This window comes from Mercenaria mercenaria, chromosome 6, assembly GCF_021730395.1.
Source record: "Mercenaria mercenaria strain notata chromosome 6, MADL_Memer_1, whole genome shotgun sequence".
Classification (NCBI taxonomy): Eukaryota; Metazoa; Mollusca; class Bivalvia; order Venerida; family Veneridae; genus Mercenaria; species Mercenaria mercenaria.
Genome location: NC_069366.1, coordinates 48,568,874 through 48,594,196, shown reverse-complemented (window position 1 = coordinate 48,594,196; position 25,323 = coordinate 48,568,874). Strand labels below are relative to the sequence as shown.

Genomic DNA, 25,323 nt, shown 5'->3' with positions numbered 1-25,323 from the left:
GAAATCTTGACTTCCGTACACTTGATGGCGTCTTTAAGCAGATCATTTCATTTTTAACACAAGAATATCTTCATTTAGACTGTTCATTAGATTTTCTTATTTGAAAATAAGAAATTAAATTGAGCTTGCATCATCTAATTGAAATGCATTGAGATTGTCAGATATCGTGTTATTTTAAAGTCTTTTAGTTCCGTAATCGTGAAATCTAATCAAGTTGTATCATCCACATATGTTTGTTATTAAAATCTTATTAACAAACAAAACCGTAAACTTTCGCACCTGACTGGAATAACAATCCTTTTTTTGTCTGAAGATACTCGTATTGTCAGAATACATCCATATTATCGTTAATAAGACAAAAAAGAAAAAAAAAAGCCTCCGAAAGAAGCAATATCAATGTAAGACGACACAATACGCCATTGTCAGTATGTTCTCGTTATTGTTAATTTAATTGTAATGAAATTAAGGACATGGCAACCATTATTCTCTTCAAGATAAATTTACAAAAGCAAAAACGGGGAGAACTGCCTTTATTTATGCGTTGTTGTATATCTGTTGTAATAAGGAATGTTTCAAAGCATTTTAGGGCTGCAGTTGCTGGAAGAAATTGTATATGAATTTAAATCTCTCTTTATTAAATTCGTTTAATTTAACTTTATTAAATTTATTTGAATAATGAAATTAAAATGGCATTTAACGAAATGTGAATGTCATCTGCAGAATGTGATTGCTGCAACGTTTAATGGTAAAACATCTACAATGCTATTACTGTTAATGTAATAATGCAAAGAGATAAATTTAATTAGATAAAATACCAACCAACATAGTGGGTGTGCGACCAGCATGGATCCAGACCAGCCTGCGCATCCGCGCTGTTCGCTAACAGCTTCAATTCCAACAGGCTTTAAAAGCGAACAGCATGGAGCCTGACCAGACTACGCGGATGCGCAGGCTGGTCTGGATCCATGCTGGTCGCACACCCACTATGTTGGTTTTCCCATGGCACGGCTCAAATATTGCTTTTGCAAAATTGAAATTGTTTTGTGTTTTTAGTGGTTGTTTTACCTATTTATTAACCATCACAGAAACAGTTTATACTGCTTCCCCATATTTTCTGTATAGGGTAAGTTTGTTAATTAAATTTTCAACAATTTAAGATAGATTTAGAATATGCATTATTTTTTTGCTAAATTTTTAAATTTCAAAGTTGATTGTCATAAACCACCAGGATAGCACTCCAGGTGTGTAGGACAGGGAGATGGGCAAAAACCAGTAAAAGTTCAAAAGGTTTAAATGAAGATAAGCTGTTCGTATTCCAAGTACTCCCACTTAACGACTGGTCAATGTTAGTTTAAGTTTCAGGCACAGTTCCTGCGATACTTTAATTTAGTGTAGAGTGTGTGTGGTACCTTAAGTACAGAGTACTTTTCGTTCAGAGCCAGATAGGGTGTGTAACACCCCTTGTGGTACATCAGCCACTGCTGTCACAAAGAATATCACAAGAGAAACCTTAGACAGTCACTTTTTTTCGTGGTAGATTTCTTTCTTTTCCTGAGATTTTCAGAAGTACTTCTCCTGAAAATATTCAAGTTACTAACATCTAAGATCAAACCACAGAAAAAATGGATGGTTCTAAAAAATTTTATTGCAGTAAGTTTTGTTACAGTAAGGGGAAACCACTCTACACAAGATTGTCTTCTCTTTTTTACTTTGGCTGATGAATCTGATTTCTTTTTCTCGAGAAAAAAAAAAAAAGATTAAATGGAAAGATATTTAATGAATCACTTGTACATTGATATGCATATTCCGGGTAATAAACATACGTAGTGAATCACTACCGTATATATACCTGCAAAAACAGATTGGTCACCTTCCACCTTACAAACAAAGAAAAGTAAAGTTGTGACGTGTTGATATGTCTTGGTGCACACATCATTAATTAAGTGACATTTATTATTTAGTAAATGCATTGTTGAGATATTGGATGTGGCTCTACCTCTATTCTCGTAAACTACAATAAAAATTCACCAAAATACTGGAAATACTACATAAAATCAGATAAATATTAAATGGTTGATCATAATTAGAGATAGCGAGTTAATATGGTTTATAAATCTGTGCAAAAAATAAAATTAATGTGAAAAAAATACAGGGGTACATTTTGGGATGAATAATAGAAATATTGATGTTAATTCTGTTTTGTATAAGATAGCCATGTCTCAGTTGAAATGACTGTAAACGGTTCTTAAAACTTATGTTAACACGTATGCATAACGTGTAAAGACGTATGCATATCTATGTGACATCTTCCTTACTTTTCACAAATGCTAACGACTTTGCACTGAATTGAGGAGAACACGGTCAAAGTCTGATTCCTATGGGTTTAAAGAAGAGCCCTCCACAGGCTGCCGCCATGCATAATGTCACAGTTACGTAACTGTTATAACAATAAGAATGGCATGTACGCCCTTATTATGTCAGTGGGGCAGCCGCAGTATAGACTTGTTACATATTATAATACTGCCATTAATCTTCATGTTGGTTAATAATTCTGGCTCGATACTATGGTTGATCAGTCTTCCGCAATTTAATGAATTCTGCTTTTGCCGAGGTCGAGGGTAAAATCCTTTCTGTTTCAACTCTGATGGTGTTTTAAGTATATACCCCTATTCTCTTACAAATATTGCAGAAGGAAAATGATGGTAAAACTTGATCGTAACAAAACATTTGTATATAAGAGCAAAGTTAATTATCTTCATGTAATTGGAAGACATTAGTCTTCCTGTCAAACATTGTCTATTATTTTCTCAAAATTACATTCTTCATTATAATAGTTAATTAAATATCGACTCCTAATAAAGCATCGCTCAATAGGGAGAAACAAACACTCGTCATTTATATCTTTATGTAAAAGTCTCATTACATTTTCCTCTTTGAAAGATGGTAAGAACTCTAGATGACAAATACATCAAACAAATTGAAAAATCATTCCTTTTCCTATGGCTAGTCTTTGGAGGATTGCGTAAAATAAAACAAAACTGTCATTACTTTGATGTATATGAACCTTTTAAAATATCAAGTTCGCAACGTAATCGTCATCGTTATTATATGTATCATAGTTTTATTTGAACTTCACGCTTAGTATATACTCATATAAACTAGTAAATTCTGTAAAAAAATCTTAAGGTTTCTGGTGTTTATTTATTATATCTGCCATGAAATATTTTGACAGTCAGAAAATGTGCAATAACCATTGATGTCGTAAAACAGAAACTATCCAAAAAAAAAAAAAAAAAAAAAAAAAAGGACGGCAAGAATAATTTGAAAACTTGTTGGGCATTTCTGAGGTCACTGGTGCTTGACTGACCATGCTTCCTTAACATATTTCTAAGTAGTCCTATAAGGGACATTGTTGAAACATCAAAAATGTTGAAAATAGGATATCTATATTGTCTTGATTTTAATAGTCGGGCAGAATATAGTTTTCGAAGGGTCATCTCAGTTGTCACAACAGTACCCTTTCTGTTATAAGGCAGTCTTTTAGGCATGTGAAATGGATGCATTTAGTCGGCAATCTCCATGGTAATGTCTTATGGTATCTTGTCTAAATCATAAAACGATCTTTACACATGTGAAATCCATGCTACAGTCTTCATAAAGTGGTAATCTAGCTATGCTTCAACCTAGTAAACAAATAAATAATATGCCAAATTTTAGGGATTGGTGTGAGACATCCTTAACTGTCTCTGATATGATATTGAGGTGCAGTTCACCATTAGGATGGGTTTCATGGGACCTTACGTTGTCATACCAATAAAACAAGGCTTCTGATGATTTTGTAATATTGATTCTTATATGAGTTAATTTTCTTTCACTGGTCGCTAATTGTCAGACAGTCTATTTATTTGATTAGTTTAGTAACATGTTTTTTTTATTCCCGTCGTCTCGCTATATTAATTATTATTGATTGCGCTTTATTTCTCAGAAGCTTAGCAACATAGTGCATCATTAAGTTATTGTTTTTGAGGCGCGATATTAGCCTGTAGGTTGACAAGAAATATTATTTATAGAGTTTCTTTCCAGGAAAACATTTACTGATTTGTGACATTTCTTCAGAACAAAAATAGCATGTTTATTTTTTTCGATACGTTGAAATATTAGCTGCTAGTCACCACCTGAATTGTTTCAGATTAATGTTGACAATGTTTGATAAATCGTCATTTTTTTAATCGTCTTTAGTGTTTATGACAGACGTTTTTTATGACACGACAACTTGGTTTTTCAAGGTATATGTTCATACGTCTCGAGTTGTAAGTTCATTTAATTAGATTACTAAAAACAGATTTTCATTTTAGTGAAGTAATTATATTTGACTTCGACCTTCACTATGCACATGGTGCCAGTCGTTTCATCCTTAATTTACCTCTGAAACTGTCATTGAGTTTTATAATTACAATTAGAAGAAGTTATTTACCTCAGGAAATAAGTTTTGTCTTAGCGTTTTTTGGTATCGCAGTGTTTGATTTACATATTTTCTATGGATTCCATTAGTGGTATTCATACAGAAAACAAAACAAAAGCAGTCTGGATCGTGTTAAGTTTTTCTAGTGTCTTACCACGTTAATAAGCGTAATAATTACGGTAATGCAAATTACGGAATTCAATATTGTTTTGCTGTAGGTTTTTTACCCTATTCATGCTTTATGTTTCAAAATTGACAGCATTGTTTTCAGCTCTGAAATAGCTTTTAATTGCCGTAAAATAAATGGATTGGGGTAGTTAAAAGTGGCAGAATTGTGACTGGTAATTATGGAAAATTCATTATAATTATAAAAGACAATACATAACGAGAAAGATGTGTATCCTATAACTGTATAAAAAATGGAAATGTCTTTTGTTTCATAGACGTGATTGGCAAAGCACGTCATCTTACGAAATTTGAGACACCATTTTGAAAATAATTGCGTCCAAATTGGGATGTTTTGTCTAAGTAGAGAAACTTAAGTATTATCTACCTATCCCAGAATGCAAAGCTCAGTGACCTCCTAAACTGAAAGTCTTTTTTTGTATGTTACATAAAGAAATGATAGTATAATTATTCTGTAATACCTGGTTTTAGATATTGATTTATATGAGCCGTGCCATGGGAAAACCAACATAGTGGGTGTGCGACCAGCATGGATCCAGACCAGCCTGCGCATCCGCGCAGTCTGGTCAGGATCCATGCTGTTCGCTAACAGTTTCTCCAATTCCAATAAGCTTTAAAAGCGAACAGCATGGAGCCTGACCAGACTGCGCGGATGCGCAGGCTGGTCTGGATCCATGCTGGTCGCACACCCACTATGTTGGTTTTCCCATGGCACGGCTCAATTATGATTTGGTCAGTTTTGTAGTTTATATTTTGAGATGTAGTTGAAACCAACACTCCATAGTCGTATACTAGGCTAGGTGTCAGATATACAGGTGTGGCCTCAGGTACCCTTCTGCCTTACATGGAAGCTATATCTTTACAGGAATACTTCTGAATGATATTTGAGGAAGTTTAACAGATGAGGGTGGAGTATTTGAAATGGGTGGCTTGAATTGCCTTTCTGTTATAAGCTTACACGTAAAGAGATGTTAAAAGACGTAACGGTCAACTTTACAGACCAAGTTTCTTTTTTTTTTCCCCCACTTTAAACTTTCTGTTAGTAGCTGAAAAGGGGGATAACTGGACTTTTTGTTTTTTGCTTCTTCATTTGGACTTTGCCGAGTCTAGCTTTAGAAACAAACGATTGTTGTCCTTGTCAGAAAAGTAGAATTTGCTTTTCTTTCTTCCTTTTTTGGCTTCTTTTGATAATCATATTCAGTTTAAATGATGTAACAGATATATATATATATATATATATGTATATAAATATATACAATTGAAACCAGTGTTGAAAATCGTCAGTTTACATTTTCCAAATTTCGCAGCTTTTGTTTTGCACATTCATTTTCCGTAGGAGTAGGCTTTATTGAAGCTACATCTATATATTCTCCAGAAAAAAAAAGCTCAGTATGTAACACTGTTGTTACATAGGCATAATGCCATTCATTTATTAGTCTGGCTTCAATTCCCGAGAGCGTCACCAAAATCTTTCTTCTGCATTAAAACAAGTTCATTGGAAAATAAAAACAAAAAAACGATGTGACGTTTTATGGTAGAAACATATACAGAATATGGAGGAATCGTGGAGGAAACATGTCTGTCATTCACCGATCCAATCAATATACCCGGTATAGGTGTAAAATTGTCAGAAATATACATTTTGTCAAACCGGTTGAAAAATGAAGAAAGTGACGATTTCTGGCCGATACATCGGGAATAAGTGACTTTAGAGCAATATTTATCTATTTGTAACTCTTCGCCCAGAAAGTTTTTGTCACTTCTATCTTAAACTTAAGGTTGTTGGCTGCAGTCTAGAAATGCGGAGTTATCTTTACCATATTAAAAATTATACTGCATATCATTTTTGTTTGTGGACAACTCATCTTTGCAGTTTGACAATCCGTGAAAATCAATTTTGAGAGAACAATTTTTAATATTTTATGTGAAATTTTCACAGTTATTTCCCCCACTGAATAGACTTTTTGGCTGAAACCACAAAATTTTGTACGCACGAAAAATGAAGATTTTACAGAAGCTTCTGTTCAGTTCACCGAAATTTTCAACACCCTTAGTTTTGTATGTAGTCGTGCAGTTTGTCAAATAAAAAGTAAAGTGTTTGTTTATTATAGTGTCACCCCTACTGAAAGGGCCAGCCAAGTTGGCTTATAAGACACCTACATAATATTGAACAGCATTACTTCCCGATTCCTATTTTTTTTAATACCAGGCACCAGGCAGGTTGGCAATCCGTAACCATTATTTAAGTAGCTGGCGGCTCACCAACCGGTCAGTAGCAAGTCCCGCCTCTGACAGGGCTTGAACCTTCAACCTCCCAATTGCGGGGCAGGTGCCTTATCCATTAGGTCACCGCAGCTGAAAATCTTGATTTCTGCAAACCTGTTTTAAATAAACATTTGAATTTATTGAAGAAGTTCATGAAGAGCTTAAGTAAAACATTGATTGCCACTCCTTATTTTGAAAAATGTTCAGATGTCAAAAAGAAATGCCATCCGTCTACCAATTATGAATCGCCAATTAACCCACAAAAACAACAAGTAGTTACTATGCCTAGAGATGAAAATTCTCTTTTCTCATTATTTTGCTTAACGAGTCTAATTATAAATCTAGTTACACACAGGAAAATTAACTTTAGTTGTATGTGGACCTGACATCACTGGGGCGCCTGTCACATGAGTTAATTAAAATCAATAATAATTACTGTGTTCACTAAACTATTGTTTAGTTTTCGGAAACCTTTCATTTACCACAGTAGTCACCCGAATGACCTGTTAATTATTATATATGACTTGAGTGGATAAATAGCAATTTGCATTTTTTGGGGTCCGAAAATAAAGCTCTATATGATTGTGTTCAATGGGGCGTTGATTAATTGACAGTGCACAGTTAGAATGAGATTTTACTCTAAACAGATGTTGTCATTTTTGTAAAAATTGGTTGATAGATTAGTACAACATTTATGTAAGGAAAAGAGGAAAATATGGAAAAACAGAATAAAAAAAGTAATAAAAGCTGGAAAAGAACAAAAGGAAGTTTATTTAAAGAGATAAAGATGATTCCGAAGTTGGATTCAGGACCATTGCAGTATCGTATAGGGAACTTATGTGATATTATGTGCTTTTCAAAGAAACTTGAAGGTATATTGTGTTTGTTATAGAATATTTCAGAAATGGACAAAGGGAGACAACTGTATAATAGATTTGTTGGTTTTTTGTTAGAAGTCAGTTTAATTCCTAGAAAATGTAAAGGATGTACTAAAATATTTAAAAGCAGCTTAATTTGTGTATTTTTAGGAAGATTTGTATTTTATTAACCAAAAAAAAAAAGAATTTTCTACAGGAAGTTTAAATCAAGAGAAACACCAAACATCATTTTCTATATAAATATCTGGTGTATATACATTTATACATTTTGCAGCCTGTGCCTTAGTTTAACTGATCAAATATCTGATTTAAATCTAATGTTTTCTGCTCACAAAAATTGGCAATTTGTTAGACACAAAAGCTGTCAGGATATTTATGCACAAACTGTAACAGCATTGCATTGTTTATAATTATAAACACATTAACAGTTTTTGGAGAAACTGTTGCCACCATGAAATTCCTGATTAACCCTATTTTCTAACTGGCTGGGTCGTGTGAAAAACAGAAGACTTTGTTGTTATTCTGTATAGTGAAGTCAGTTTTGTTGTGTAAAAACTTGTGATTTTCCATTGTTTGTTTATGGCAATGATTATGGATTAATTAATGAAAAGTCAGTGGCAATTGCTGAAGACATTTCTGTCGCTTGTCAACTAAAGAGATTAAAAATATTTGATGGGTTACCACTAGCATTCAATTGTTTTACGTTAGTACTACCGAGAACACTGTAGTACGCAGAATTTATTCGTGACAGAATCAGTTCATGCTGTATGTATATAGTGGGGTTTTTTTTCTCTGTAATCTGACAAGTGTAAATCATAATTAGATTTTTTGCTGGATTTAATTGTTAAAATTGATCTCTTTTGCTGGAAGTTTTCCGAGAGACTTGGAATATTGAGTGTGAGTACCAGAAATGGATAAATTTTATGACTTTCGAAGGGTATAACGCAAATGTGTGACTGACAAATTTGTTGTTGGTTTTTTTCTTACTGTTTTCTTCTCTCTTTTTTTTTTCGCTGATTATCTTTTAGTTGATGAATCAGTTATAAGATTAGGATTTCTAGGGAACATGTGCAATTCCTCAGCTCTGTGAGTTTGATTTCTGTGATCACATGATAGTTTTTAAATGTGTGAGGTCTTTTTTTTTGTGTTAACAGAGATGGTGTTTTGTATAATGTGTGAGGAAGACTTGTAAATTGTAGACATTTACTACTAATATCTTTGGACAACAGTCTTAATAGAATATTATGGAAATTGTAAGATCAAAGGTTTAATTTTTCTGTCAATTTTTCTGTGTTTAAAAAAAATGTTTCAAGTCATATTTAGATGCATTGATGCATTCAGTTTTAAAGTCTCAATGAATTTTTATGTTAATTTTTATTTTCATCCTTTTTTTTTTCTTTTTTTTTTTTTTTTTTTTTTTTAGAAAAGAAGGACTTTCTTTATTTTGAAGAATATGGATAAATAGTTGAAAAGAAGGAGAATACTGTGTAAAAAACAAGAAAACAGATATTTACCATATCAAGAAAAATCCTTACTAATTTTAGAATATGCGCTGCCACAACACGTAAGACACAAGCATTTTTCATTGTTTGCATAAAGGGAAGTAACTTATGGCAACATCAAGGGAAGTAAATGTTTTTCTATGAAAAGGGAAGTAAATCTTGATTTTAGTTCACTTTCTGGTTTTTACTTTTATCATTTACATTATGTGTTATGATTTCAGATGGATTAGCCGATGAAGACAGCAGTTTGACGGACCAAGACGCCAGTGACTCGCGGGACCGAGTGACAACACCTCTTTCCCCATCGCAAGCCATCAATAACAACAACAACACAATAAAACAAACAGCTGAAGACCTTTCACAAAAAGGTATGTTCTTGTCCAAACTTACAACTTTGCTCCTTTTTCCTTTGTCTGTCTTTACCCAGATTGGCATAACACTAAAATGACAGCTTTTCTGTTTGAATGAAAAAGATATTAACCTTTAGCCTGCTGTCGGCAATTGTATCTGCCTTTGCGACCAGTGCAGACCAAGATCAGCCTGCACATCCGTGCAGTCTGATCATGGTCTGCACTGTTCGCTATTCAGTCAGTAAATTTTTAGTAAACACCCCTTCAAATGATAAATGGTACTGCCCAGATTGGAAGATAGACCAGTCCATTATAGAAATTTAGCATGGTAAGGGTTAAGGAAAGTCTGGGAATGTGTCGTTTTTGACAATTTACAAAAAAAAGAATACCCCTGAGGAACTGAAGAATTTCTTTAAAAATATAATCAATGCATTATGTTTCGCAAATTACGGGAGATCAGCTGTAGTTTGTCATAGTTCTACAAATTGTACATGAAGTTTTAAAAGTCTTACACAGCCTTACTTTATAAAAGTTTAGCCTTCATAATGATTGTTTTCTGCGCTGTCATGGTTTTATGTCTTTTCAACTTTTCCTTATTCGGATCAGTTTAAATTTAGAAAGAATATCTGCTGGGAAATATGTTTGCCTCTCAAATGCTTCCATTCGGTAAACCTTTGTTGCTAAATTACATCATTATCCGTTGTCGTAGATATTTGTGATTTTTCTGCGAAAATGAAGGATTAAATCAAACGTCATAAGTGTAACACTCGTCATTGCATAAAAAATTTAGGAACGAAGAATACTTAGCATGTAATCACAAAATGCGATCCCTAATTCTCGGGAGAATTAATGAATGTAAGTATGTACAAATCTAAGTTTAGAATATATATGAAGAAAATGGGATTGTCGTCTGGTTGCAGACGACAGTGACATGATGACAGTTTCCTGTTAAATAAGGCAGTAGAATGTATATGTGCTTAATGGGAGATAAGACTTCAGTTTCTCTAAAACAAATAATCTGATTTATTTTTTTACGGGAGAAAATCCGATTTGACGTAATTTATATAATTTATGTGGTCGAGTAACATAGAAAAAAGACTTTATTATGTCTGCATATGATATCCTGAAAACTTCCATTTGAAAATTTATGTTCATAGTCTGTCATGATTTTTCTCGAAATTAAGATATGGTGATAATTCTGCTTGTCTAGTCGTGTTATGTTACGGAGGGACACAGACTTTTGGTTGACAGTTGGATCCCCGCATAACTTCCAATGTTTCTGATAAAAGATTTGACCAACCCCCTAAAAAAATCATGATCTTTCATATGGGGAAATTTCCATTATATGCAAATTAATGCAGACAATATATCTATGAGACCTGAAATTAAAATACTTACAAAAAAAGTGACATGAAATCCAGTATGAGCGGGTTTTTTTCCGCCTCGCAATTCCTCATCAGAACTTTCTTTTACTCTGCTACCTGAAAATTATGCGATAAAAATAGCTGTTAATTGTAAAATCATGTTATATCACAGTCTGATTCATGTCAAAGATATGTATTTATTAACAAATTTTTTATCTCGTTTTTAAGTTTATATGAGGGGTTTATCTGCAGTCGGCAGAATTCAGTTACTTTTATGCTATTAATTCAGGGCTGCTAATGTTGATACAGGGATAAGGAAAAAAATCTCTTCAGGTTAGAAATCAGACTTGTATATCACTTGCTGTGAAGTTTTTTCACACTGATCTAACTAGGGTAACTTATTACATAGGAAATTAATGTTTCTTCCTTTGATAATTAAGGACTGCAGAAAAAAAAACAACATCATTTTCATTTAAACAGTTAGGTTGAATGGAATTCAAGTTGAATTCAATGGAATTCAAGTTGAGTTCGAGCAAGTGTTTCCATTTTTTGCTACCTGCTGGTAGCTGTACAGTGATAATGAACATTTTGATTGCTTCAGAATATTTGAATTTCTCAGGTTTAATAAAATGCCAGTGTTTCGCAAGTGTTTTTCCCATTTCCAGAGTTTAGCTATGCACTCAGCATGATATCTTTAATAGCTTCAGACAAAAGTGTCCTTCACCTTATATCACTATAATTATGTCATTATCAGAATGTTACTATTATTTCATTAGGAGAAATTTATGTTTTACTAAAATTATGTCACTAACATTCTAAGCTGTTACAAAATGGAAAAAAAGTACTGAGAAAATCTTCACTTCTACTCTCAGTTTCTTTAATAGCAAGTTGTTTCTAATTATTTTTGGTCCAATATTGATCTGTTTTTATTATTGGGCTGAGTATTGCACCTGGGTCGGGGTTATGATACAATATTTTAAGCGATACTTTGCAAGATAGAAATGATTGAAAGGTTTCAAATTTGCCCAGTATTTTGGATATATGGAAATTATGTAGTAATTAACATAAACTGATTAATTAACCTTGACTTTCTAATGATGAATTGTAACTAAATTAACTTCAGTTAAAGAGAAACATTTTAAAAAAGTACAGCAAAACATTCTATTATAATTGTTTTTTCATCTGTGACCTATATAACATGCATTCAAAAAAATATTAATGTAACATATCAGTCATTCAAATGAAGGTTAAGGTATCTGCATACACTTTTCGATAATTTGGTCAGTTGTTCTTTAGCTTTTTAAAAACTGAAATATTATGTAAATAAAGAAATATTGTTCAGCATTTAGAATGACCATGTCATTCGTATGGATAGTTAAAGCAAGTGAATGTTGACTGTATTCTTTGTGTTAGTGGTATCTTATGTCAAGGTTTAGTGCCATATCATTCCTGTGTCAAGATCGGGCTTTTTCTTTTACAGTTAAGGTGGCGTTCTTGTGTCAAGATTAAGTACAGCATCACTGACTTGTGTCAAGAAATTAGTGCATCATTGTTTCGTCACCTTAGTGCAAAAAGTCAATAAGTCCTTCTTTAAATCAATGCAGTTATCCACTTTTTGCACTGAGGTGACGGTTTGTTTGAGGTATAATTTCTGCGTCAAAATTAAACATTTCGCTATGTGTCAGCAGTATCATTCTTGTGTGTAAACGGTATCTTGTTTTCATGTCAGTGGGTGTTAGACTACCTTAAAATGTACAAGGGTAAGTATACTGTAAGGGTATGTAATTACAAACCAGTCAGTTAGAATGTTTGTGAAATCATGCTGGGGTAAAATAATGCACACAAAAAAGTAGAGGAATTTTGATTGCTAAACCATCTCACTGTCTGTTAATTACAGTAATTAATCAAAAACTAGCTTTTGGAGATGTCAGAATTTCCCACTCAATGTTTAATAAACCATTGCGCCACTGTTTGTAGGATTTTTTTGCCAATGTAAATGAACTGATTGACTGTACTTTATACTGATCCATAATGGTGTGTGGTTTTCAACAAAATTATTTCCAAAAAAAAATAAAAGAATATTCAAAATATTTTGAATTTAACAAGTACATAGTAATAAAATTTAAAATATTGAATTGAAAGGACTGGAAAATCTAAAGTTAGTCCAAAAATGTTTCGCTGCCTTGAGAAACTGGTCGGATGGGGGGGGGGGGGGAGAGCACTCACAGAAAGAAATACTGGATTCCATTTAAGTAAAATTTTAATTCTTTTCTTAATAAATTTACAATCTTTAACATTCAAGCACCTGTCTCGCTTTATTAATTATGTTTTGTGGTACTGTGCGTATATGGGGGTAGGGAGGGACAGATTTATGATAAAAGCCCATAAAGAAAAGCATAAACTGCCAATTCAAAAACCTGTAGACTTCAAGGAATGCAGATGAAAACTTCATTAAAATTTATCTTGCATCTTTGTGCTTCAAATTATAAGAGACTCATCCAAAATTCTGAGTATCAAGTAAATTAATTGCGAAAAACGACTTGGATGGAAGCTGATAAGTTTTAGCTGGGTATTTCTTATCGTAATGAACAATACAGATAAATGTCTTGAAACTCTTTACTTCGCTATCATTAAGTTTGGCGCTTTCGCGTTTATCTTCAAGTTCATTAAAATCTTAAAATCTAAAATTTTCAAGAATCAACGAAAATACACTTGCGATGTCTTTCCATAAGTATCCATAAAGATAATTTTATATAAACATTGCAATAAAAACTAAATCGGCATTATAATGCTACCAGAATAATGGCACATAATTACCTCGGTTCCTCCATTAATTGATTTTTCTCTGAGAGTATATAATTGTTTCTTGGCATTCGGCCATTGCAAGTGTACAGGTCTGAGGCGAAAATAGGATTACAAAAAGGAGAGCTTGTTTATGTTAGCATTATTAATGAATTCAGCAATTAGGGAAGTGTGGAATCATAGTTTCAGAGAAAATGTTGTCATACAACATTTTAAACCTAGCATGGAGGAAAATGGAAAAACGGAAGTGATCTATTTTGTAACATATATACTTAAGTATAAAAACACATGGCTGATATGATTTAGCAATAGGAAGTATATAGAAGTGTCCCTGAAAAAAAAGTAAAAGAGAAACTGGACAAAGAGCTGTTAGCTGTTTAATAACAAAACTTTCGGCTTGACAAAACATTTACTCAATAATAAATAGAAGAGATAGCTGAATCTGACAGCGAACTTTCATGAATGTTAAAGAGAAAAAAAACGTTGATGATATTGGATCATTTTGTTCTGGGAACACTTGCTGATCGTTTCTGATCTAAGTATAGGTTAGTAATTAATTAGCTGAGATCATAGACGGTGCTGCAATTAGCTGTGTTTAGAATTCGGAGTGAGTGGCCATGTTGGAGTCTGGTCTTCTGTTTTATATCCTGACTGGTTCTAAGTGTAAAGTGTTTATGTTCCATTCGGATCTGGTTTAAACAGAATGTCTTAAAAGAGGTTATTAAGATTCTTTTGAACTGATGTTTTGTTAATTAATTTAGAATAGATTTGTGAAAATTTATTTGCTATTTAACCTGATCTACGGACGGCAATATATTCTTGGTATGTCAGAATTCTTGCAGTATATCATTCAGGAAAATGGAGGAAGAAATGCTAATTTAAGAAACATGGACTTAAAATCTTGGATTGATATTTGGTATTTAGAATATTTGAATGAAAAGTGGCTGATAATCAAAGTACAAACAGTTTAGAAATAATTCAGCGGAATTTTATAATAGTAATGTTGTTACTAAAGGTTTTATAAATTGTGAAGGGTCAACATTTTAATTCAGGGGATCATAATGGATGTTGTTTTTGTTTCCCCACAGTGGTATTAGTGGGGATGCGGAGAGTTCGTGTGAGATAAACTAAGGTGTAGGGCTAAGTACACCAGATTTAATACCCGACATTGAAGACCTTCCATATTTATTTTAGATTAATTTAATATAACTTTAACTTAAGGTAATTTATTTTGAAAGAAATGCACTTTAGATAGTGGGCAGTATGTAATTGCCACTTTTTTGTACAGCCAAAACATGTGAAAATTTGCTGAAAGTCATTATCGGTCCATTATCTTAAGAACTGAATATTGAATTTTTATATATTGAATCAATGTACTTAATGTTTGAGTATAGGAAAGACTGGTAAGCGTTAATTATATTTACAAGTCTTGTATATTTCGAGTGCTTTCACCACAGGTGTAGAAAAACATTCAAATGTTATACCTTTTTAATTAGCAGCAGAAATTTGCAAAATGTCAAAGGTACTATGATTTTGTGCAAATGGAAAATGTCAGATCTCGTAAATAAAAGCATGTCCATTTTATAACTTAGAATACATCGAACTGCAGTAATTTTCACTAGTTCTAAGATTTTGGAGCTGAAAAGTTATTAAGTTATTTATTACAGATGTGGTTCTAAGTGTAAAGTTAGATTCAGCTATCTCTTTACATCAGTTTGAGGTTATTATTAGTTTTACCTTGAACTCGTTAATTAAAGTACACTATTCTGGTAAGGAAAAACTTTCAGCATGCGGCTTGGGTAGAAATATTGAAAATGAGCAAAATGTCAGATTTTCTGAGTGATTAGCAGACGACACTTAGTAATATTTATTGCTTTACTGTGATTCTAAAGTGGGTTATTCAGATAATTTTATATTCAAGATAATATTTTGGATTTTATTGTGCAAACCTTACATTTTCACATGTTGTTATACCTCTAGTGAAAATATTGTGTACAGGAAAGATATATAGGTCACAAATATTCTTGGTATATTGTATACTTAATTAATTGAGTTAATTCAGCATTTTATTTGGCATGCATGTAAACAAAAAAGATATGTTTTCTGCCAATGCCATATTAATAATCACTCAGTGACTGTATGTTTATAACAAACATGTCAAACTCATGCGGTCTCATTTGGCATTTAATTTACAGGGTTTGAAATTTTAACATTTAATTGTTATTTAGAATTAGGAGTTCATCTAATGCAGGCCTTAAATTGTAAATTAGTTGCAGACATGCAGACGGCAGTTATGTATCACAACATGGAATTATATTGTGGAAGTAAATGGATTTTCTGGCTTTTTTTTGATACTTTATAGATCTTTGTTTTAGTGTTGAGAAACTTGTTAGTTAAAGGATTGTTGCTTGATGAAATTTAAAAGGAAAACATTGAAGATTGTTTTATTATATGAAGGAAAATTATAGGATAATGCTCATTTTTTGTTATAGGTAAAATTAAAGTAGGTTATTGTGGAAAACCAGGATTATTTTTCAGGTAAAAAAGAGTTTGTCTATATTGAGAGTTTGGCAGAAGATTCTGAAAAATTACCTTCAGACATCAGTCCGTCATATATGTGCACTGGCACATATTTCACAAGTTGTACCTGAAGCATTGATGTAGTAAATTTTGATAAAGATTATTTTTCCATATATTTTCAGGTGATGCGAGAAACCAGGACAAATTATACGAGTGTCCATATTGTACGTACAACTCTGCCAATGAGATGCACCTAAAATCGCACTTGGCATCCGTGCATCCTAACAACCTCACCAGCATTGCTTGTCCCCTGTGCCAGGAACCATTCGCCGAGAAATCCAAAATACAGAAGCACCTCACTGCCGTGCATAATGTAAATTCCGAGGGACTGCACAAGTTACTAGCCCTTGTAGAAGAACCGAAATCCAAAATGCCACCAACAACTTTCAGGGAAACATCTCTTCCAACCGGAAACATAGCTTTAGCGAAGATTTGTGAAGTGAATCTAGATTACCTGGAGCTCGAGTCTGCTAAACTGGCTGCCGAAGATGGTAAGTTCTATTTTTATCTCTCATTGTTAATTGGGTAGACTTCTGTTAATATGATAATGCAAATTTTGAATTGATTATACTTTACTCTGAAGAATGAGCCAGAGATAAATATTTTTCTTCTCGTTGCGAAATGATCATAAAAATTTTGTTTGAGCTGTCTATATTCAAGTCATCGAAGGCCGCCGAAGAAGGGGCAAGTAAAATCTCATGAGAACATTGTGTATTCTGTAACAATTTGAAGGCAGTGATTCCGTAGTCATTCAGACCTTGTCATAGTTACATTATTTAATATGTAGGCTTTCCTGGTAGACCTACTAAACAACCAAGAACAGCAGAATTTGTCTGGTAGACCTATTTAACACAACACAAAGAGGCAAAAACTTATACAAAAAAGTATAGAGTGAGCAAAAAAGAAACTGAACTTTTGTAATAACTTATAATGCATAGTTTACCGTTTCCTCGACAATAGATTACCTTGCTAGAATATTGCTGGAAAATGACATTAAATCTGGCAGTCAGTAGATTTCTTCATTTTGAGGCAACTAATGATTAATTGGAAATTTAAATTGCAATAAAGTTGATTAGCAATAAAAGTTTATTAGATTGCGCCTTTATTAATGTAGTTGCTGTAGGAGACAGTGAAATGAGCTGTTTAATTAAATACATGTACTTGCAATGTCGTTAATTCCACGCAATCAGAACAAATACATTTATGATTTTTAGCTGTGGATATGGCAGCCCAGAATGATAAAGACGGTGACGATCAGTTCCGGTGTCAGACATGTTCCAAAACATTCACCAACATCGACCAGCTTTACTCGCACCAGAATGAACTCGGCCATCTTGAATTGAAGCAGACGCCACGTGGCCCAGGCTACCTCTGTTGGAAGAAAGGATGTAACCAGTATTTCAAAACTGCTCAAGCATTACAAATGCATTTCCGGGAAATCCACGCAAAAGCTATTCCTATGACATCGTCAGACAAATCGGAATATAAATTCCAGTGCCAAATATGTACATTAGCCTTCAAATCTCAGTCAAAGCTTCATTTTCACGCTCAAATGCACATTTTGAAGTCAGCAGTTACTTGCAACCTGTGCACAAAATCTTTCCAGTCAATCGCATTGCTCAGTAAACACGTGGAAACTGCTCATGATCTTGGGGAAAGTGAATTGGAACAGTACAGAGCGGAAATATACGCAAATACGCTGGCCTTTGCAACATTCATGGGTGACCCAAAACTTGCCAAAGTGTTCAGTCTATCAGATTTGCCAAAAGAAAACTTTAAGCATTCAGACATTAGTACCAATCCAGAACTTGAAGCTAAAAGTCTACAGGACTTGTCAGAAAATGGTGGAGTTGATTCGGAAGAAAATTCACCAGCATCCACACCTGTGTCAGTGGAGAATGGTTTGGAAAAGGGAAGTAATTTAGATGAATTTGGAGAGAATGATCTCAACTCAAAAGAGCAACAGTTCTTTGAGGACCATATCAATAGTAAAGCATTTGCAGAAGACTCGTATGATGATCCCAACAGGAAGTACAAATGTCATCGCTGTCGTGTAGCTTTCACTAAACAGATTTATCTGACTGCGCATAACAAGACTCTGATGCATAAAAAGGGCTATAGAATGAGTTACCCAATGGAGAAATTCCTGGATCCAAACCGACCATACAAGTGTGAGATTTGTAAAGAGTCTTTTACTCAAAAGAACATCTTATTAGTTCATTATAACTCAGTTTCTCATCTACACAAAGTGAAACAGCAGGGAGCCGAGGGTCTGTTGCCAATGAGAACAGGATCTGATTCTCCTCTGACATCAACTCCAGTGACACAGTCTATTCATTCACCAGCTACTACCTTGTCATCGCCATCACCATCTGCTCCATTGTCGTCTGCTTCAGGGATACCAGAAAAGTCGTCTGGAAAGAAATCCAGGGAGTCATCACCCGATGATGAAAGTCAGAGACCATATAAGTGTAATATATGTAAAGTCTCCTATAGTCAGGGATCCACACTGGACATTCATATTCGCTCTGTCGCTCATCAAACTAGAGCATCTAAACTCCATGAGTTAGCCATGACCGGGGAAGTTGACCTTTCTCGACCTTTGATTGAGGAACCTGTTGACAAATCGTTCCAAGCTCAGCAGCAGAAACTTCTCAATGATTTCCTGAAGACTTCAATACCACCATTGTCACAACAGTCACTTCTGTTCCAAGGACTTCCAGGAATATCAAGTTTCCCAGGATTCCCTGGTCTACCATCAATGCCAGGTCTTCCTCTGCTTGCTGCAGGTCTGCCTCCATTGTTACCTCTATCTCTACAAAATCAAGTGTTCCCTTCATCTCTACCCAGCAGTACCTCTAGTCACCATTCACAGTCTGGGTCCAAAGAAAAATCATCATCATCAACAACCTCATCGGCTCCATCATCAACAGAAACAAAAATGTCATCAAGCAAATCTCTAGAAAAGATCTCTCCGCAGTCGGTAACAACTCAGTCACAGAAAGGTGTTAATGCAGCAAAAGAATCGTCTGCTGCAATAAGTGCTGCTGTTGCCATGGCAACAGCCACTGCTCAGACCTCGGGAATGTCAGGAAGTATTCAAGTATGCCAGCGATGTTCTGCAGTTTTTGCAAGCCAAGATTCTTTCATACAGCATCAGGCTTTGTGCCCAGGAAGTAGCAGTTCCCCTGTTCCAAGCCCAGCATCTGGAAACAAATCCAGATTTGTTGGCCGCATCAAAACAGCAGTACAAAGGAACCTTCTGGAAAACTTTGGTTTTGAATGTGTGATGCAGTTCAATGAATTCAACCAGAGGAGAGTGAAAAAAGAAAGAGAGGATGAGGTGAAAGAAAACAGCGTTGACAATCCAAAAATGGAAGAATCTGCAGAAACTGATGATAAAGGAAATCCAGGGGAAAACCCAGCAAATGAAGAGGCCAAAGAGGGAAAAGTTGTTGTCAAGGAAGAACCGAAGACTGTAGATTTGCCAGAAATGAACAAGAGCAAATGCGGCCATTGCAGTAAACAATTCTCCAGTGTTTGGGTATTAAAAGCACATGAAGAAGAAGTTCATAAGGAATTTGTTCCCTTAGAAATAGTTGAAGAAATAGGAGACCAATTCAAAACTGATTTTGAGAAGAAAATGCCAAAAGATGTGCCCATTACAGATCTCCCAATTCCTTCACCAGTCTCCACCCCACAGCTGCAGATGACAGAAGAAAAGCCAGTTAAGTCAGAGATGCCACCCCCTCCTCCACCACCACCAGCACAAATGCAGCTAGATATGCTGCAGATGATGAACATGTTCAGTATGGGGATGATGCCTATGCCTATGCCACTTCTAATGAACTCTCAGCCATCGCTGATGCCGATGATGATGCCCCCACCAGGATTGGACATGAAACCTCCTCCAAGTCTCCCTGGGTTGGATCCTGCTTTGGCCTCTGGTAGTTTAGCAGCTTCGCAGAAGCGACAGTTGGAACAGGCCTCCATGGCCAATCAGAAGAGAGCCAGGACTCGTATTAATGATGAGCAATTAAAGGTGTTGCGTGGTTACTTTGATATCAATAATTCACCTGCAGAGGAGCAAATACAAGCTATGTCAGAGCAAACAGGACTGCCAATGAAGGTGATCAAACACTGGTTTAGAAACACACTTTTCAAGGAACGTCAGAGAAACAAAGACTCTCCATACAATTTCAATAACCCACCATCAACAACTTTGGACTTGGAAGAGTATGAAAAGACAGGAAAGCTGACAATCATTGAAGACAGTAGCCCACCATTGTCAAAAAGTCCAAGCCCTGCACCGAAAATGGAGTCGGAAATTAAGAAAGAAGTTGTCGATAAATTTGAAGAATCACAAAAAGAAGTTTTTTCAGCACAGAAAAGTCAAGGTCCAAAAGACCTTATCCCTCAGCCATCTCCAGCAAGATCTCAGGTACCAGAAATGAAGCCAAAAGTAGTTTCTGAGGAAAAATACAGAGAATCCAAGCTTCCCAGTGTTCCGGCAACATTGCCAACACGTAGCGAGACACAATCCACACTATCCTCATCATCTACACCCGTACCTCCAACAACAATGTCACCATTGCTTACATCACCAGGTGGAAGTAGTAGCTTCATGCAGAACTTTGTTTCAAATCTCCCTGGTATGAGCACTCCCAATACACAAAACTATCCACCTACTTCAACTACGCCAAACTCTCTGACGCATTATGACAGTAGTCACAACTATTCCCCACCAGGAAGTGGTTCGACTGGAAGACGGGCAAATAGAACTAGATTCACTGATTATCAGATTAAATGTCTACAGGAGTATTTTGAACAGAATGCATACCCGAAAGATGACGAACTTGAACATTTGTCAAAAATGCTTGGATTGAGCCCAAGGGTGATTGTGGTGTGGTTTCAGAATGCTCGTCAAAAAGCCAGAAAAATATATGAGAACCAGCCTGCAGATAATATGAAAGATTTATCTGGCTCCTCACCATATGCTAGAACTACTGGATTAAACTACCAATGTAAAAAATGCCAAGCTGTCTTCCAGCGATACTACGATCTTATCCGCCATCAGAAGCGAAGCTGTTTCACAGAGGCAGAAAAACAAGACTCTAATTTCCTCTCCGATGACAGTGATTCAATGTCAAACGTTACGTCGCTTGACAATACTGCATTCTCAGATTCGGAATCTGAATGTTCGAACCTTGGACGCTCGATGAAGGAAGTCAACAGCTCAGGAAGCAGTGAGGGCAAAAAATACCAATGTGAAAAATGTGACCAGTCTTTCAATCACTTTGACCAGTACAGAGAACATCAGAGTATTCATAACCTAGCTTCAGGCATGTTCATGAATATGCCAACTGGAGGTGCATTTGGCATGCTTCAAAGCATGGCAAACTCTCAACACCACAACATGACAGATCAGTCTCCAAACAAGAGAAAATATGAAGATGAGGATGATGATCAGGACCAACCTCGCGATAAGAGACTACGCACAACTATTCTACCAGAACAACTTGATTATCTGTATCAGAAGTATCAGGTGGACTGTAATCCAAGTCGTAAGCAACTTGAAGCCATCTCAAAGGATGTAGGTTTGAAGAAACGGGTAGTTCAGGTGTGGTTTCAGAATACCAGAGCTCGCGAACGTAAGGGTCAGTACCGAGCTCACCAGCAGTTGATCCATAAGCGATGTCCAGTCTGCAGAGCATTGTTCCGTGCTAAATCAGCACTTGAATCTCATTTAGCTACTAAACATCCTGATGAGATGGCAAAAGGGGAGATAAACATTGACTCAATTCCTGATGCTGCGATAGAAAGTCCAGGACCATCATCTAGTGTAATGCCACCATCACCAGACTATAACAAACTTCTTGCTCCACCCACAATGCAAGGCCTACTACCATACATGCCACCAGCCAGTCTAGGAGGACTGCCAGGCTTCCCACCAATGGCTGATCCAATTCAAATGTCTATGAAACAATTTTACGAAGATTCTTTTAAGAAGTACATCAATGAGCTAAGCTCTACGAGCCATGCTTCGCACAAACCAACTTCCTATCCTCATGAATTTACCTCAACTCCACTTAAAACAGAAACAGTGGTGTCCAGTAATGAAGATGATGCCCCATTAGACCTCAGTAAACCGCTGAAAGTGAGTACGCATTCAGAGGATAAACACAAAGAAGGACCTACATCGCAGTCTAGCTTCAGCAGTGGACAGAGTAGCAGTGGTGGACAGGGGGAGAGAAGCCGACAGAATAGTGGTCACGGTCCGATTCATAGTGTTCTTGGCTCAGCTGTTGACCAGGCTTACATGATGAACAGATTTAAACGTGACAGTGCCATGCACACTCCAGAGCTCGAGGAAGAGTCATCAAACATGAGCAGTAATCCTGCATCTCCGGGACACACAGCGTCATCAGTAGGAAGTAATTCGAACAAGCGTTACCGCACACAGATGACAAGTTTACAGGTCAGAATCATGAAACATATCTTCATTGATTATAAAACACCAACAATGGCAGAATGCGAGATGTTGGGAAGGGTGATTGGACTCCAGAAACGCGTAGTGCAGGTTTGGTTCCAGAATGCAAGAGCAAAAGAAAAGAAAGCAAAACTAAACTTGAAGTACCCATCCTCGGAACTGGATTTTCCAAAACCTCCGGAAGACTGTTCACTCTGTAACTTCAAATACTCACACAAGTACACTATACAAGATCACATCTTTACCAAGAAGCATATTGACAAGGTTCGCGATTATATACAGTCTCAAACAGATGCTGAACGGGAAATGTCGACAACAGCGGCATCAATGGCAGGTGTTTCCGGTCTCATTCGCTCTCAGCAGTCTAATGATGTGGACCACATGCGTAAGCTGATGGAAGAGGCCAATCATCAGAGCCAGATGGCTCAGCTGCAATCAATGGGGCTCGCACCACTGGGTCTGCCGCCAAATGCTATGGCAGGTGAGTTAAAACTATTTTTTTCTTTTTTTTCCCTACAAAACGTTAAAGACCTACTTTTAATGAAATTATAGCTTCTTCAAAAGAGGTCGGTTTAATGAAGATTTCTGATAAAGAAGTATACACTTACATAAACTTTTCTAAAAATCAGTTTAAGTTCCATTTATTTAAACTTACAATCAAATTTAATAATCAATGACAAAAAATACAACTTTTTAATACAGAATCAATACATGTAGATTCTCCAGACTATTTCGAAATAGCTCATTAAGTTATTACTTAAATTACGGTGTTTCATATAATCTGGGCATTATGTTTAAATTAAAGTAATTACTTGTAGGTAATGCTTCAAAATTATAACCTCTCCGATGTAAAATGGAAATTTGATATGATTTTATCACAGTATAAGTATCTTGTTTTCATACAAAAATGAACAATTATTTAAATGAAGCAATTTTTATTAAGGAAAATTCTAAGATTTTCCTAGAAGGAAGTTGGTAACAGACTAATTATGTGAAATAAATTGCCTACGTGGGTGAATGGTGAAAGTTACACTGTTTCTTAATAATATGCGATTTCAGAATTATATTTATGATATATGCAATGTTTTATTATTCCAGGAATGGGCTTGCTGCCACCAGATCTGCTACATAGTCTGCAAAAAGAGGGCTCTTCAACAAAAGAAGGAAAAGAAGTTGACAGCCAATCAGATGGTAGGTGTTCGGTCACATGACCTGATTTTTTTCTCTGAATTGGTGGCTGGTGCAGTTCTAATTAACAGTTCTAATACTTCAATTTTTGGACTAAAGAAAGGTGTTTGATATGTATAAAGGGCAGACATATTTTATTACAATACAGCGTGTATCAAAAATTGTATGTAAAACAAAAAAGCAGAATTTAGAATTTTCATCATATTAAACTTTCATTTCACATTTTTTGTTCGCAGTTTAAAAGACAAAACTACAGACGTTCAGACATATTTGTTGAATACACTTTCAGATTAAAAATTACCAAAACCATATAAATTAATCATATAATTTTGCTGTTAGTAAATAACCAGTACAACTTTTTATTACTTCTAAAATGTCTGAAATAAACGCAGAATATTTGTACTGACAGTGGTGCCTATGTTGTATGTATGTCTAGCTAATTAATTACGTCTGAAAGTATGGATAGACTCATTAACAGTAGTTGCCATGGCAATGGGGACTATTTACATCTATTTTTCATCAAGATTGCCGAGCGTGATAATAATTTAACACATTTTTGTGACAAATTGTTTCTGGGCTTGTTTTCCTTTGTTTTTTCCTGAAATAATAGATCAAAATATATCAGATAATTTTCACAATAAAGTAGACTTTTGAACCTCCTGAAAAAAAAAATGAATTTAAAATTTCCAAGACGAGCCCAGAAACAGTTTTGCAAAGTTTTGAAAGTTCTTTTCTAATACTTTTACTGTGGTATCTTTTGTATATAATATAAAAGAAAATCAATCAATTGATAATCTTTTGGCAGAGTAAAGATGACAGATCTTTGTTAAAAATCTATTTTTAGAAACAGTCAAAAGATACTGCAGTAAATCAGATCCTTAGTGTTTGTCTCTTTCTAACACTAAATTACCTCCCATTTTCTGTAGGCTCTTCAAGAAAAGAGAGCAACAAAGGTGGGTCAGGGTCATCTGAGGGTCAGCTGGGCCCATTTGGTGGCCTCTTACCTGGTATGGACCCAGGGATGTTGCCCTACATGTACCCAGGTCTGCCTGGGCTCCTCCCTGGTATGCCCCCTCTAGGACAGCCGGGATTTATGCCAGGTCAGTTTGTTACTGCCAAGCATGAAATTAAAAATATATCGCAGAAAACAGTTCTCAATATTTTTGTCTAGTTCTACTTTATAAGTTTTGTTTTTAGAAATACTTAGCTCTTAACGTTATGTATTACTTAATTTATTCCTCTTTAAAAAGAATGAC

General features: G+C 35.2%; 1 protein-coding gene across 4 annotated transcripts in view; it reads left to right on the top strand.

Annotated features, from left to right (window-relative positions):
- The window catches only part of LOC123550509 (zinc finger homeobox protein 4-like), a 106,739-nt gene that overhangs the window by 74,737 nt on the left and 6,679 nt on the right, over window positions 1-25,323 (top strand). For 2 of the 4 annotated variants that reach the window (XM_053545826.1, XM_053545829.1), the window contains 5 exons: window positions 9,515-9,661; window positions 16,512-16,880; window positions 17,604-23,360; window positions 23,978-24,070; window positions 24,994-25,167. In XM_053545826.1, coding sequence (XP_053401801.1) covers window positions 9,515-9,661; window positions 16,512-16,880; window positions 17,604-23,360; window positions 23,978-24,070; window positions 24,994-25,167 — 6,540 coding nt within the window. Of the gene's footprint in view, window positions 1-7,156; window positions 7,786-9,514; window positions 9,662-16,511; window positions 16,881-17,603; window positions 23,361-23,977; window positions 24,071-24,993; window positions 25,168-25,323 lie in introns of those variants that run through there. The other 2 variants (XM_053545828.1, XM_053545827.1) reach the window with 2 other exon arrangements.